Source organism: Ornithorhynchus anatinus, chromosome 15 (genome assembly GCF_004115215.2).
Source record: "Ornithorhynchus anatinus isolate Pmale09 chromosome 15, mOrnAna1.pri.v4, whole genome shotgun sequence".
Classification (NCBI taxonomy): Eukaryota; Metazoa; Chordata; class Mammalia; order Monotremata; family Ornithorhynchidae; genus Ornithorhynchus; species Ornithorhynchus anatinus.
In genome coordinates this window covers 6105419-6119303 of record NC_041742.1, presented here as the reverse complement: position 1 = coordinate 6119303, position 13885 = coordinate 6105419, and the positions used below count along the sequence as shown (strand labels likewise).

Below are 13885 nucleotides of genomic sequence, written 5' to 3'. Positions count from 1 at the left end.
AGTGGTGAGCAAAAACAATTTGATTGCTTACATGGAACATGAAACAAGGGCTTTTTGGAATATATGATTTTTGTTTTGGTTTTTATTTTAATTGGCTATGTGTCGTTCTTACCTAGCACCTGAGTTTTCTATGTCCCTCTGGAATGCAGAACAGCAACACCCGGAAGGTTTTCCTTTATACCATACCGCAGAAGTCAGAAGGAGGCCGTCTCAATTTTTGATCTCGGGGTCTGCCCTTCAGGGACAAAATCAGAACCCACTGCAAGTGAAAATTACATTTTCTGCAATACTCAAGTTACTCTCCAAGATAAAGTCATGCATGTATAAATGAGCAAGGCCATACTTGTCCAAGCGTGTGGTAATAATAATAATAATGATGGTATCTGTTAAGGGCTTACTGTGTGCCAGGCACTGTACCAAGCACTGAGTTGGATACAAGCAAATCGAGTTGGACACAGTCCCTGTCCTATGTGGGGCTCACAGTCTCAATCCCCACTTTATAGATGAGGTAACTGAGGCACAGAGAAGTGAAGTGATTTGCCTGAGGTCACACAGCAGACAAGTGGAGCCGGGATTAAAACTAGTGCCCTTCTGACTCCCAGGCCCATGCTCTATCTACTACACCACACTGCTTCTCAGTTGTACAGTGGGCTGCACACAGGAAGTGCTCCATAAATCTGATTGACTGATGGAAAGCACATCTCCTCCAAAAGACTTTTCCTGATTAATCTCTCATCTCCCACCTGTTTGGCTCCCAACTTCCACTTCAGAATTTCCACTTCCATAAGTGCTTGGCTACTCACCCAAATTTCTGCCCCTTTTCCTTGGTATGTACATATCTTGATACTCTTACTAGTTTCCCCTACCATAATTTATTTTATTGTGCCTCCTCTGCTAGATCGTAAACTCCTTGAGAGCAGGAATCCTGTCTATTAACTCTATTGAATTTTCCCAAGCATTTAGTACAGTGATGTGCATGGAGAAAATGCTCAGTGAACAGTATAGATTGATAAACTGCTTGACGTTCAACTAATCTGGTTTGTTCTCTCCATGAATGCTCTGCCTTTTCTTGATGCGGGAAAGAGGAGGACTTTTCAAAGTGGGTCTAAGCAAATAGCTGGATATTAGAGGTCTTAGTTAAGAATGATGGTATTTATTAAGCACTTATCATTAGCTAAGCCCCGGGGCAAATACAAGATAATCAAATCAGAGTCCGTCCTACATGTGATTTACAGTCTAAGAATGAGAACCTCATGGCATAGTGGCTAGACATGGGTCTGAGAGCCAGAAGGTCATGAGTTCTATTTGCAGCTCCACCACTTCTCTGATATGTGACCTTGGACAAGTCATTTCACTTCTCTGAGCCTCAGGTCCCTCATCTGTAAAATGGAGATTGAGATTGTGAGCCCCAAGTGGGATAGGGACTCTGTCCAACTCGATTTGCTTGTATCCACCCCAGAGTTTAGTACAGTGGCTGGCACATAGTAAGGCCTTAACAAATGCTACTATTATTATTCTTATCCCCAATTCCCAGTTGAAGAAAACGAGGCCCAGGGAAGTGAAATGACTTGCCCAAGGACACCCAGCAAAGAAGTGGGGATGCTAGGACTAGAATCCACATCTCCAGAATACCAGGCTCATGCTCCTTCCATTAGATCCAAGAATTTTCTTAAGCATCTGAAATTTAACTTTCTCAAGACAAAAGACCACTTTTCACATCAAAAAGAACAATTCCATGATCACCTTATTCTTTATGGCACTTGTTAAGCGCTTATTATGTGCGGGGCACTGTACTAAATTCTGAGGTAGATACAAGCTCATCAGGTTGGCTACAGTCCATGATCCATGTGGGGCTCGTAGTCTTGATCCCCATTTTCCAGAGGAGGTAAATGAGGCCCAGAGAAATTAAGTGATTTGCCCAGGGTCACACAATGGAAAAAGGGCAGGGCTGAGATTGGAACCCAGGTCCTTCTTACTCCCATGCCCAAGCGCTGTCGACTAGGCCATGCTGCTTCTCTGATGCCCAAGTAAGACACGGTTTCTTGGAAAGTAGAGACACCCACCTTGCAGACAAAGGAGGGTCCTCCTTGCCTTTACTTAGGAGTGAAATGATGAGGGCTGAAGCGGACAACCTTGGAGCCCGGTATGTGAAAAGCCAGGTGTGGCATTACTGATGTTGTGGTAGCCAGAGCAACTGTGGAAGTTATCAGGGCCACCTTTGCATTCATTCTCTGCTTATGCAGTTCACAGCAGTAACGTTTGGAAAACTACTTGAGAGAATCATAGTTATTGCAGGATTCATGTAACTGACTTATTTTCTTCCCATTAGTTTTCTCCCCAAGTGCCTTGCATACTGCTACTTTGCATTTGATCTGCTTCTGCTGAAGAGGCAGTGTTTGGGGTTTTGAGGAGCCAGTGTTGAAAGTGGCAAGAAATGACCAAAGGGGTTCAAGTCTCAAAGTGTTAACATGCTTCCAAAGGCATTTAAGTCCCGCCCAACTGGTGATTTATGTATTTGGGGATCCCACTCACTGGGTATATGGCATAGATAATGGTGAGCCAAAATTAATAATAACCATAATGATAATAATGGTATTTGTTAAGCACTTACTATATACCCAGCACTATACCAAAGCACTTGGCTGGAGTCAAGATAATCAGTTAATCGATGGCATTTATTGAGTGCTTACTAAATGCAGGGCACTGTACTAAGTGCTTTGAGGGGAAAGAGGTATTGAATCCCCACTTTGCAGATGAGGGAACCAAGCCACAGAAGTAAAATAACTTGCCAAGGGGAAAACAGCAGGTATGTGGTGGATCCAGGTTTAGAACCCACGTCCTTTGACTACCAGTCACATGCTCTAAAGCCTAGCCTAGCTTGCTTTGGGGTGAGTAAGCAACTGTTTTGTGGAGGATTTTTTTTAATGGCAATTGCTAAGCACTTATTATGTGCCAGGCACTGTACCAAACGCTGGGGTAGATACGAGTTAATCAGGTTTAATACAGTCCATGTCCCACAAGGGCACACAGCTTTAATCCCCATTTTACAGATGAGGTAACTGAGGCACGGAGAAGTCAAGCAACTTGCCCTAGGTCACAGAGCAGACAAGGGGCAGAGCAGGACTAGAACCCTGGACCTTTTGACTCCTGGGCTTATGCTTATCCAGTAGGCCATGCTGCTTCTCAGGAAAATAATCTCGTTGTGGGCAGGGAGTGTGTCAGTTAATTGTTATATCGTATTCTCCCAAGCACTTAGTATAATGGTGCTTTGCACACAGTAAGCACTCAGTAAATATAATTGAATTGAATTAAATTCAAAACCTTTGAGCAAAATTTCTTAACCCCACAGCTTTCCTAAGCCTGGAAATATTATTCACACTCTAACAGGCACTGTTCAAGTCAGAGAACCCTCTTCAGAGTGCTAGATGATTGAAAGCACCTAGCAGTGCAATAACCAATATAACAAAGCTAAACCTTGTTTATTTCACTGAAGAGTCCCTCTACTCTGAATCTCTACAAGGGTCTGACTAAAGGCATCAGAAAGAAAATAGCTTCAGTTTCCCCTAAAGCACCCTTTGAGCCCGAATGAAAGCATAAAACGCTGGCACCAAATCCCTTTATGTTTTCCCTGATCAGTGTTGCTCCATCTGCCTTTTTTTTTTAAGCTGCTTTGTTTTCCAGTAAACTCAGATCAGTAGCAGGATTTTAGTCTGAGGTGAATCTATTTATGAAAAAGACAAAGATATACTTGTTTCTAGCTTTCAGTTTAAAACCGCAATGGAAAGATTCTTTAGCCTCCTGCAGAGCCTACAGCAAACACAATAATGTCTTTTCCAAGAAAACCATCACCACTTACCACTTGAGAAGTTCCATGATCCATCCCTATCTAAGGCTAGGTTTAACCTAACCCAGTATGGGAAAATGGAAGTCATTTCTCAGATAATTCAGGCCCTAAATTAATTTTACCTCATTTACCTAGAAATGTCAAGACCAGGTGTTTTAGGCACTCTGTTGTCCAAAAATGGTAATTACCTCCAACTTACATCTCATATGATTATTGTGAATGCTATCCAAGTTCACCTGAAATGGGGAACTGGTTTGAAATAATGCCCCAGATGCATAAATTCCTTCAGGTGCAAACTGAAGCAGTCTCACTTTCCATCCCATGAAAAAGGGATTTGCAATTAGTTCCTTTTATTAACAGCTACCTGTATGGGAAGAAAGGTCAGTGGCACAACAGCCATTGAATGTGTAGTGAAGGGAAGGAGAAACAGTGCAATCTAAGGGAAAAAGCTCAGGCCTGGGAGTAAGAGGACTTGAGTTCTAATCCCAGCTCTGCTAGTTGCCCTTGTGCAACTTTAGGCAAGCCACTTAACTTCCCTGTGCCTCAGTTTCTTCATCTGTATAATGGAGATTCATTGCCTATTCTCCCTCCATCTTAGACTGTGAGCCCCAGTGCTTATAGCAGCGCTTGACACACACCATTGTCAGGTAGGGATTGTCTCTGTTGCCCGAATTGTACTCTCCAAGCACTTAGTAAAGTGCTCTGCATGCAGTAAACGCTCAATAAATACGGTTGAATGAATGAATGAATAACATATACTTTAATCATCAAGATAATAGGAGTCAGAAGGACTTGGTCCCAGCTAAACCACTTGTCTGCTGTGTGACTTTGAGCAGGTCACTTAACTTTTCTGTGCCTCAGTTACCTCATCTGTAAAATGGGGATTAAGACTGCGAGCCCCATGTGAGACAGGGTCTGTGTCCAACCTGATTACCTTGTATCTACCCCAGTCTTTAGAACAGTCTTAGCACATAGTAAGCACTTAAATAATAATGAGAGAGGCAAAGCGCTAAGCGTTAAGCGCTTACTGTGTGCCAGGCGATGTACTAAGTGCTATGGTAGACACAAGCTAATCAGGTTGAACACAGTCCACTGTCGAGAAGCAGCGTGGCTCAGTGGAAAGAGCACGGGCTTTGGAGTCAGGGCTCATGAGTTCGAATCCCAGCTCTGCCACTTGTCGGCTGTGTGACTGTGTGACTCTGTGTGACTGTGTGACTGTGGGCAAGTCACTTAACTTCTCTGTGCCTCAGTTCCCTCATCTGTAAAATGGGGGTTAAGACTGTGAGCCCCACGTGGGACAACCTGATTCCCCTATGTCTACCCCAGCGCTTAGAACAGTGCTTGGCACATAGAAAGCGCTTAACAAATACCAACATTATTATTATTATTATTATTATGTCACACACAGGGCTCATGCCATTAATCCCCTATTACTGAAGAGGTACCTGAGGCACAGAGAAGTAAAGTGATTTGCCTAAGGTCACATAGCAAAAAAGTGGCAGAGCTGGGATTACAACTCAGATGCTTCTAACTCCCAGGCCTGGGCTCTCTCCACTAGGCCAAGATGCTTCTCCCATTCTTAATACTTTTCCCAGGAAGATGTAGTCATTCCCACATACTGTCACTTGCTTTACTTGATACTTCTTTAATTTAAAAAAATTTTTCTCAACCTTAACTTGCTTGCCTTCTCAAGCACTCCAGCATCCATGGATGCTTATAATGTACCAAAAAGACAAAGGCAATTAAGCAGTATATATTATACATTTATTTTGAGTTTAAATTCCACACAGTACGATTACATTCCATTATTATTTCCAAGCATGAGGAGAGGAATGTGTCAAAATAGGATTTACTTGAACAGGTCCCGAAATGATTCGTCAGGACAAGATTTAGGAGCAGTACCCACAAAGAGGAAATGTGTTAAGTGGCCAAAAGTGGGTAGAATCCTTGTGTCTTAATGGCCAAAGCATTATACAAGGCATTAGGGAAGATTCATTCATAAATTAATTCATTCAATAGTATTTATTGAGTGCTGTGTGCAAAGCACCGTAGTAAGCGCTTGGGAAAGTATAATATAGTAACAAACTGACATATAAGGTAAGGGAGATAAGAATAGTCAAGGTGTATATGGTCCTTGCTTCACATGGGGCTTACGGTCTAAATGGGTTGGCCTAGAGGAATGAGGAAAATATGAATCTGGCCCCTCTGCAGTAAGAAAAGTGCACTGGTGCTTTTTATGGTTTTATACATTTATTGGATCCTGGGAGTTTGGTTCCATGACAATTTGGGGAAGAACTTGTTAGGCTGGTTGTAAAGCCCATTGTTCTGATTCATAATGCAGTTGGGATCAGAGTTTGGGAATGATGCATGCTTTGCAAAGTTGTCTTTATTGCTCAAGCACTGTCACTGGGACTCGTGTATTTCTATATTTAAGTTATACTGTTTAGCCCCAGTTTTTGTTCAATGCCACACCGTGAATCAGTTCTGTGAACATGGAGTGTGTTCTCATTGAAGCTGGAGTAAGATCAGAAAATATTATGGGTAGAGGAAAACTGGCACATGTGATTCCCCTAGCTGTATTATCAGCCCAAAATTGTGCTGAAGATTCAGATCACGTGGTCCAAATTTCCTATGTGGTATCCTTAAGTGCAAATAATCAAGTGATGTTCACATGTAATTGTAATTATGTTAAAAGAATGCAGTATTCACAGCTACATTTTTAACTCTGAAGCTTAGCATAAACAATATTATATTTTAATTTTCAAAGTTCAATAATTACTTAAATTTTTACCCTATGAAAAATCACTGAAAAGCCATCCAGCTGGTTTTCTGGGGCAATGTAACTGTGGATGAATAATAATAATAATAATGTTGGTATTTGTTAAGCGCTTACTATGTGCCGAGCACTGTTCTAAGCGCCGGGGTAGACACAGGGGAATAAGGATGTCCCACTTGGGGCTCACAGTCTTAATCCCCATTTTACAGATGAGGTAACTGAGGTGCAGAGAAGTGAAGTGACTTGCCCACAGCCACACAGCTGACAAGTGGCAGAGCTGGGAGGAATTCGCTACAGTTGGCAACTCTACTCTTTGTGCCTTGAGTGGTGGAAGGGGAGGTGTTATCCAGAGTCTCTAAGAGGGACATTATTTGCAGTTGGGTGGTTAGCAATAGACTGTACGGTTTGCTCTAAAGGATTTTCCGATCCTTTTCTGCAGAAATGACATTGCGCTATAGCACAATAACTGAGCACCTGTTGCCTGGTGAATAGGTACGGACCTGCAGGGTGGTGAGGACAAATATTTCAAAGACAGAAGGAAGTGCAATTTCAGACATTTGCTTTAGCAGTGGACTTTAGGAAGCCCCTGCAGAAGAGTCTTAGCGGGTAGCTGTTTAGAAAAGAGTTGTTCTCCTTGAGTGGAGGCTATATAAAGCCTGGGAGACCAAGAAAAGAGAGACAGGTCTTGTACGTGATAAGATATCCTCTCATGTACCCATGTAGAATGGAGCGTTGCTTACACATCAGTCCTTTGGGCTCTAGTTGCATCTGTGTATAGAATTTCACTGTCAATATGTGTCATCTTGGAAAACAAAAGACAGCTGCCTATAAAGTCAATGGATAGTAGCCGCACAGATAGAACTACTGGCCCAACTTCTGACCAGCTAGAAACTCCTTCTCACAAATGTCTCTGGTGAAAGCCGATGAAATAAAAAATCAGAAGATTTTGACTTCAGTAGTGATCTGGCAAAAGTTTGAGGCGAGTAAAGGTTGAAATTAAAGTGAGGTTTGGGGATTATCTGGGGGGGAGGGAATCTTGATTTAATCAGGCCTTTCCAGTAACCCCAAATAGAGATCATCAAATGCAGATTGTAACTATTTTTTTTTTTAATGATCTGATTTCCATTTTGGTTGATCTGAGACAGCCCTGCTAATGGCATCTCAAATCTACATCTGTGATTCGATGGCGATTCTGTTTAAGGTCACAGGGGCCTTTTGATGCGATGTTTCTCGGGGTTCATCATTAGTGGTTGTTGTGATCTTGGATGTCTCTTCGGGGTTTTCGCTACTACTGATGAGTGCCACGGCGCTAAATGACCTTCGTTTGACCTTGTTTTGCAATGGGCTAACACTTTTGGCGGGTGAGACCTTTTCCATCTTGGTGTGATGCTCATGGTACTTCCAGTCTAATTGCTTGGCACTGCAGAAGGGAGCATACACCTCATTGCTCCCCTCAAATTGCAAGCAGTTCACCTTGTAGTATTTTTTCTTCACCTCCAAGACATCGTTGAACCTGTGGCCCCATAAAATTTCTCTGGGGGTGTAGGAACTTCTGGACTGATGGGAAGTCCCAGTGGAGTCTCCAGTGTAAACGAATGTTACCAAAATCTCAAAGCTGTCCTTGGCTACCGCTTTGCGGTCCAGGGCATAAAGAGGGCTGTCATGGTCGATCTCGTGCACGATGGTCACTGGCGTCACAAGGATGATCTGGTCGTTGACCAGCTTCAAGTCCTTGTACTCCATCGTCATCCTCCCCTGGCTGTCTTCCACCCAGCGGAGAAGTTGAGCCCTCACGGTGCCTTCCACCACGTGGTTCGGTCGAAAATCTCCAATCCGCCACATGAGGCAGAGCTTTCCATCCCTCAAGCCTACCAGGGCGTAATAACTGAAGCGGATGGTCTGGGCGCGCTTGCGGGCGGTCGCCATTTTGGCCAAAGCAGCGCCGATGATGAATGTGTCGATGACACAGCTCAAGATGGATTGGAGGATGACCACGAGGACGGCCAGGGAGCATTCTTCGGTCACACAGCGGTAGCCATACCCTATGGTCGTCTGGGTTTCCAGGGAAAATAAGAACGCCCCAGTGAAGCTGTGGACGTGATCCACGCAAGGGGTGATTTCTGGATCATCCAGCAGATCCCCGTGGTGAAGGGCGATGACCCAGAAGATCAAGCCGAAAACCAGCCAGGACAGGATGTAAGACAGAGAGAAGATCACAAACATATGACGCCACTTGGTGTCCACCAAGGTGGTAAAAATGTCAACCACATAGCTCCCCCATTCCCCGAAAATGTGCTTGAAGTACACATTGCAGCTTCCGTCTTTGTGGAGTAATCGCTTTCTTGCTTTTTTCTTCTCGCTCACATCCTGTTCTTGGTAACAGTTTGGCTGCTTGACTTTATTCCCTTCTTCATTTACAACCCGGTAGCTACTGCCGGGCTGGTGACTCATCTTCCCTCTGGCTACGGAGGACCATCCGTCCGAATTCTGGTTGTGGTGGTTTTGCCTTTAACCAAAATCCTATCAAAGAGAATGAAAGAGACTATTCAACCGTCTCTCGACTACCACGCTAGCAGTTTTCCATTTCTAATGTGACTTTTAACCGGCACCTAAAATACAATGCAAATCTATAGCCGTTGTATATACCGTTCCATTTGAGGGCTCCGGACATTTAGTATTGATTTTACATTTCACACCAGACGCTGAGCTTGATCATTGTCAGAACAAGTACCAGGCAAGCTAAAGGACATTGCTTTTGAAAGGTTTCTGAAATATTACAGCTAGTCCATGAGACTGTGGTCATTTCGAATAAAAGAATGGAAATGTCCAAAATATGCAATATTACTCTCCCACCAGATCCTGATTTTAGAAAGAGCTAAAGAGCCAGGTTTTAAACAGTGCTTTTATTTATTTGTTCAATCGGATCTATTGAGTGCTTACTGTGTGCAGAGCATGGTACTAAACACTTGAAAAGTACAGTTCAGCAACAGAGACAATCCCTGCCCACAACAGGCTCAAAGAAAGCAAGAGAAGAGCAAGAAAAAAAAAGGTGAGGGGAATCTAAATATTGTGTGTAAGAGCCTTTGGTAGACTTTTTGTAATACTCAGCTAAAAAATTTCTTCCCAAGAGTATACCCTGAGAGACTAATTCCCTCTCAACTCAGTTTATAAAAAAAACAAAAAAATTTCACCCAATGAAAAGAACCTTGAAATATGAGCTCTAAATTAGGGCAGTAATGTAACTTACACAGAAGTCTGAGGTCTCAGCAGACTCGGGAGAAGATAAAAGAAGGAGCTTGTCCGTTTTACAAATCAGCTGCTGCCTCACTCCTCCACCAAATATTTCTTGCTCCTGTTTGCTCCAACTTCCCCCAAGTGACAGTCAGGCGCACCTCCTTTAAATGGAACTCATTTTCCTTAACTCCACCTTTATCCTTCTCTGGAAGATTCTCCCCTAACCCCGCCCTGGCGTCCTTGCTCAGCAAGGTGTAAAATTGTTCTTGCCATTGTTTAATCCCAGCCACCAGGGTTTGACACAGCCAGAATTCCACTTCCCCACCAATCAGGAGGGGAAGATGCTGCCAGAGTTGCTAATTATGTTCCTTTCCTCAAAGGGGGCTCAGAGGCTTTAATCCAAGTCCCTCACGGGGCTGTTTCCAGAAAGGTTGATGAGGCATCCTGGGTAAAGTCTTTTCAATTTTCTCCTGGCAGATGCAAGAGCACGATCTATTTAAGATATTGAGGGGTGCGGGGGATGTAGTGTGTTTGTGCCTGGATGCATGTGTGTACATTTTACCTTTTAAGAGCAACAGGAGAGCCAATGTTTCGGGTTAAGGTGAAAGCTTCTGCTGCTGAATTTCAGGTAAGCAGACACCCTAACCACATCTCTTACATCGCTCATTCCTGTCCTGCCCAATTTGGCAAATTGGAGTGGTTGGGGGCAGGGAGGGGTCAGTGGTCTGGAAATCCAGGAAGCCCCTGAACTGCATTAGAATATCAAGTCTGATTCTTCCTCCGAGAGGGCCGTCTCTGCCTCCTTTTAGTAACCTGAACTTTTAGAGCAAGAAAAGTCCTAGCACTGGAATGACTGACAAAGCCCTGAGAGGGTTAACACACACCTCCAGCGAGGAATCAGCTTTCTCCCATTTCATGGCTGGGATTAAACCCATTGTGTAATAAACATATTGTTTGATGGAAAGCTTGTATTGGATGGATTGAGCTTTACAGCTTGAAAATCTCTGTTTCAGCCAAGAAACCTGCTGGGACCCACACAAAAGGGATTTGAAACAGGTTCTCATTTGTCACACTGTCTCCTCCATTTGCATTAAGCATGGAGGCATGGAGGATGTGGATTGCTTAAAAGCAAGCAAAACTGTGCATGGATTTCCCAAGTACTTAGGGAGTTCGGCCCCCAAAAACTTTCCTGACATCCATATCATCCATATCATGAATCCTGCTCATTCCTTCTTGGCCTTCAAGCAACATCTTAAAAGCATTAAAACCCATTGCATTATTTAACGAACCACCCCCATTATATGATGTGTGAAAACGAGTTAGCACGTCATCAAAGGCCAATATGATTTGAAATAAAAAACATACTCCCGAGTTATAATTGTTTTCATGCTGATTGGTTTCCACAATAGCTCCTTAAAGGAACCGCAAATATCATGGGAGCCCGTGAACAAGAAAACAGTTCATAAATCAAGCGCTACTGTTCAACTAGGCTCTCTTACACTGCCAATAGAAGAACCTCTTATTGTAAATACTACGCGGATGTCTGAAGCACGACGCAGACACATACTATGTCTATCGGAGCTTTACTAATCAATGAGTTTGGATTTTGCCAACGAACTGCCAAGTTTCAGGGTCTGAACATATGTAGATGCTTGTTTCCACATGGTTTCACTCCTTTAGTAGTCCGCTACTTTCTTGCCGCCTGACCTTGGGCAAGTCACTTATCTGTGCCTCAGTTCCCTCGTCTGAAAAATGAGGATTCATTCCCTGTTCTCCTTCTTACTTAGACTATGAGCCCCATATGGGACATGCTTAGTACAGTCCTAGTACTAAGCTTAGTGCTTAGTATTAAGCACATACTAAGTGCTTAATAAATACCATTATTTTTCTTATCATCATTATTAATTATGTGTGCCAAGCTCTGTAGGATGTTGCTTTGAGAGTAAAATAAAAGGGAAAGAAGTGGTCACTGCCCTCAGGGATCTCCCCTATCATTCAATAGAAATTTTTCAGCACATGCCATCCTTGGGAGAATACATTAAGCACAGTATGAGTATACAAGATTCCTGCTCTCTAGCTAGGGAGACAAATCCTAAAATAATTTTAAAGCCAGGAAGACAGAATAAAAAGTGGCCATGTAAATGAGTTAGTATTTAAGAAATAGGGTATATACACTGTGTACAGATGTTTTACAATCTCAGGCTCTTGTAACTTGTATCCATAAAGTAGGAGGAGGATTCATGCATAAATGCTTCAGATAAACCACATATCCAATAGTAATCCTGCTCCTCTTTTGAATGAACCTCCAAGTCTCTCTACTCTGGTTAATTACTGCTTTAAATAATGTGGTTTAAATAATAGAGTTGTGATCTGCTTTTGCTGGCCCCAGTCCAGATGCACAATCTCTGTATCAACTATTTCCCTCTTTTAGCTTTTTCACTTTTTGAGTTTCCCAGGGGTTTGATTAATCAAGGACAAAGTCGGATTCCTTCAAGTTTCAGAGCTCTTGGAGAAGTTTGAAGCCGCAGACACAGAGTGCTCCCAAAGAGGAGCCAGGAAGCAAATACTTCTTAATTAGATGGTGAGCCCCGTATTGGCCAGGAAATGTGCCCACCCAATTGTCTTGTATCCACCCTAATATTTAGCACAGTGCTTGGCACATAGCGAGGGCTTAACAAATACCTTAATTGTTATTATACAGACTTTCGTCAAGTTGGTCAGGGTTCAGTTTGCCACTAGAGGTCTGAAAGAACCAATGGTTTACCTTTTTCTACAACTTCTCTAGGAAGAATCCCCGACAAGATGTTTTTCTGCCCTCAGGAGGATTCCATTACATGAGAATTGTATTTTTTTTTCCTGTGATGTCATTCTCAAATTATGGCTGCCTAAGGTTCAAAGTTGATGCACTGGACAGTGAGATTTTTATTTTCATTCAGTCTTAGTAATTGAGCGCTTACTGTGTGCAAAACACTGTATCATGCACTTAGGAGAGTACAATATAACAATAAATGAACACATTCCCTGCCCACAGTGAGCTTACAGGTTAAAGGGGGAGACAGACATAAACACAAATAAATAAATGAAATAAATTGTGGCTTGCCCAAGGTCATGTAGCAAACAAGTGGCAGAGCCGGGATTAGAACCTAGGTCCTCTGTCTCCCTAATACGTGCTTATTCCATTAGGACACACTGCCTAGTTAAGTAATGGCAACGGACTTTAGAAAATTATCTCATGGTAGTTTCCCAAATCAACCTTTGCCCCTTTCATACTGAAAATGATGAAAATCCCCTGGCGTTCCCTCAGTGTCCCTTATGCTGCAGAAAATCCCAGACAAGTAACAAAGGAGCCCATATGTAGCCTGCTTATAGATCTCAGCAAACTTACACTCAGAGCAATCAAGTAATCCATTGTATTTATTGGGTGCTTACTGTGTGAGGAGCACTGTATTAAGCAGTGTGAGAAGCAGCGTGGCTCAGTGGAAAGAGCCCGAGTTTGGGAGTCAGAGGTCATGGGTTCGAATCCCAACTCTACCACTTGTCAGCTGTGTGACTATGGGCAAGTCACTTAACTTCTCTGTGCTTCAGTTACCTCATCTGTAAAATGGGGATTAAGACTGTGAGCCTCACGAGGGACAACCTGATTACCCTGTATCTACCCCAGGGCTTAGAACAGTGCTCTGAACATAGTAAGTGCTTAATAAATGGCGACATTATTATTATTATTAAGCACTTGGTAGAGTTGGTAGACATGTTTCCTGTCCACAGTGACTTTACAGTCCAGAGGATCTCGGAGCCTGGCCATTTCCCATGGCCCTCACTGAACTGCTAACTTGATTATGGGTTGAAGGAATAGCTATGTCCTCATCTTTGTAAAATGTCTTCCAAGAGGTGGAGAATTTATAAAGGAAATCAGTCATATGGTGCTACCACCTCTCTGATTCTCTCTTTGTCTGTGATGAAGGTGAAGCCATCTTAGTTCTTATGCGGTGGTAAGATGAAGCAGTGTGACCAAATGGAATTGAGCATGGAAA

The 13885-nt window shown here is 43.0% G+C and overlaps 1 protein-coding gene across 2 annotated transcripts in view; it reads right to left on the bottom strand.

Moving 5' to 3' along the window:
- Positions 1-7376: 7376 nt before the first annotated feature.
- The window catches only part of KCNJ16 (potassium inwardly rectifying channel subfamily J member 16), a 50720-nt gene continuing 44211 nt past the window's right edge, over positions 7377-13885 (bottom strand). For both annotated transcript variants that reach the window (XM_029080149.1, XM_001509337.6), the window contains one exon: positions 7377-9140. In XM_029080149.1, coding sequence (XP_028935982.1) covers positions 7788-9071 — 1284 coding nt within the window. In that variant the 5' untranslated portion in view covers positions 9072-9140 and the 3' untranslated portion in view covers positions 7377-7787. The remainder of the gene's footprint in view (positions 9141-13885) is intronic.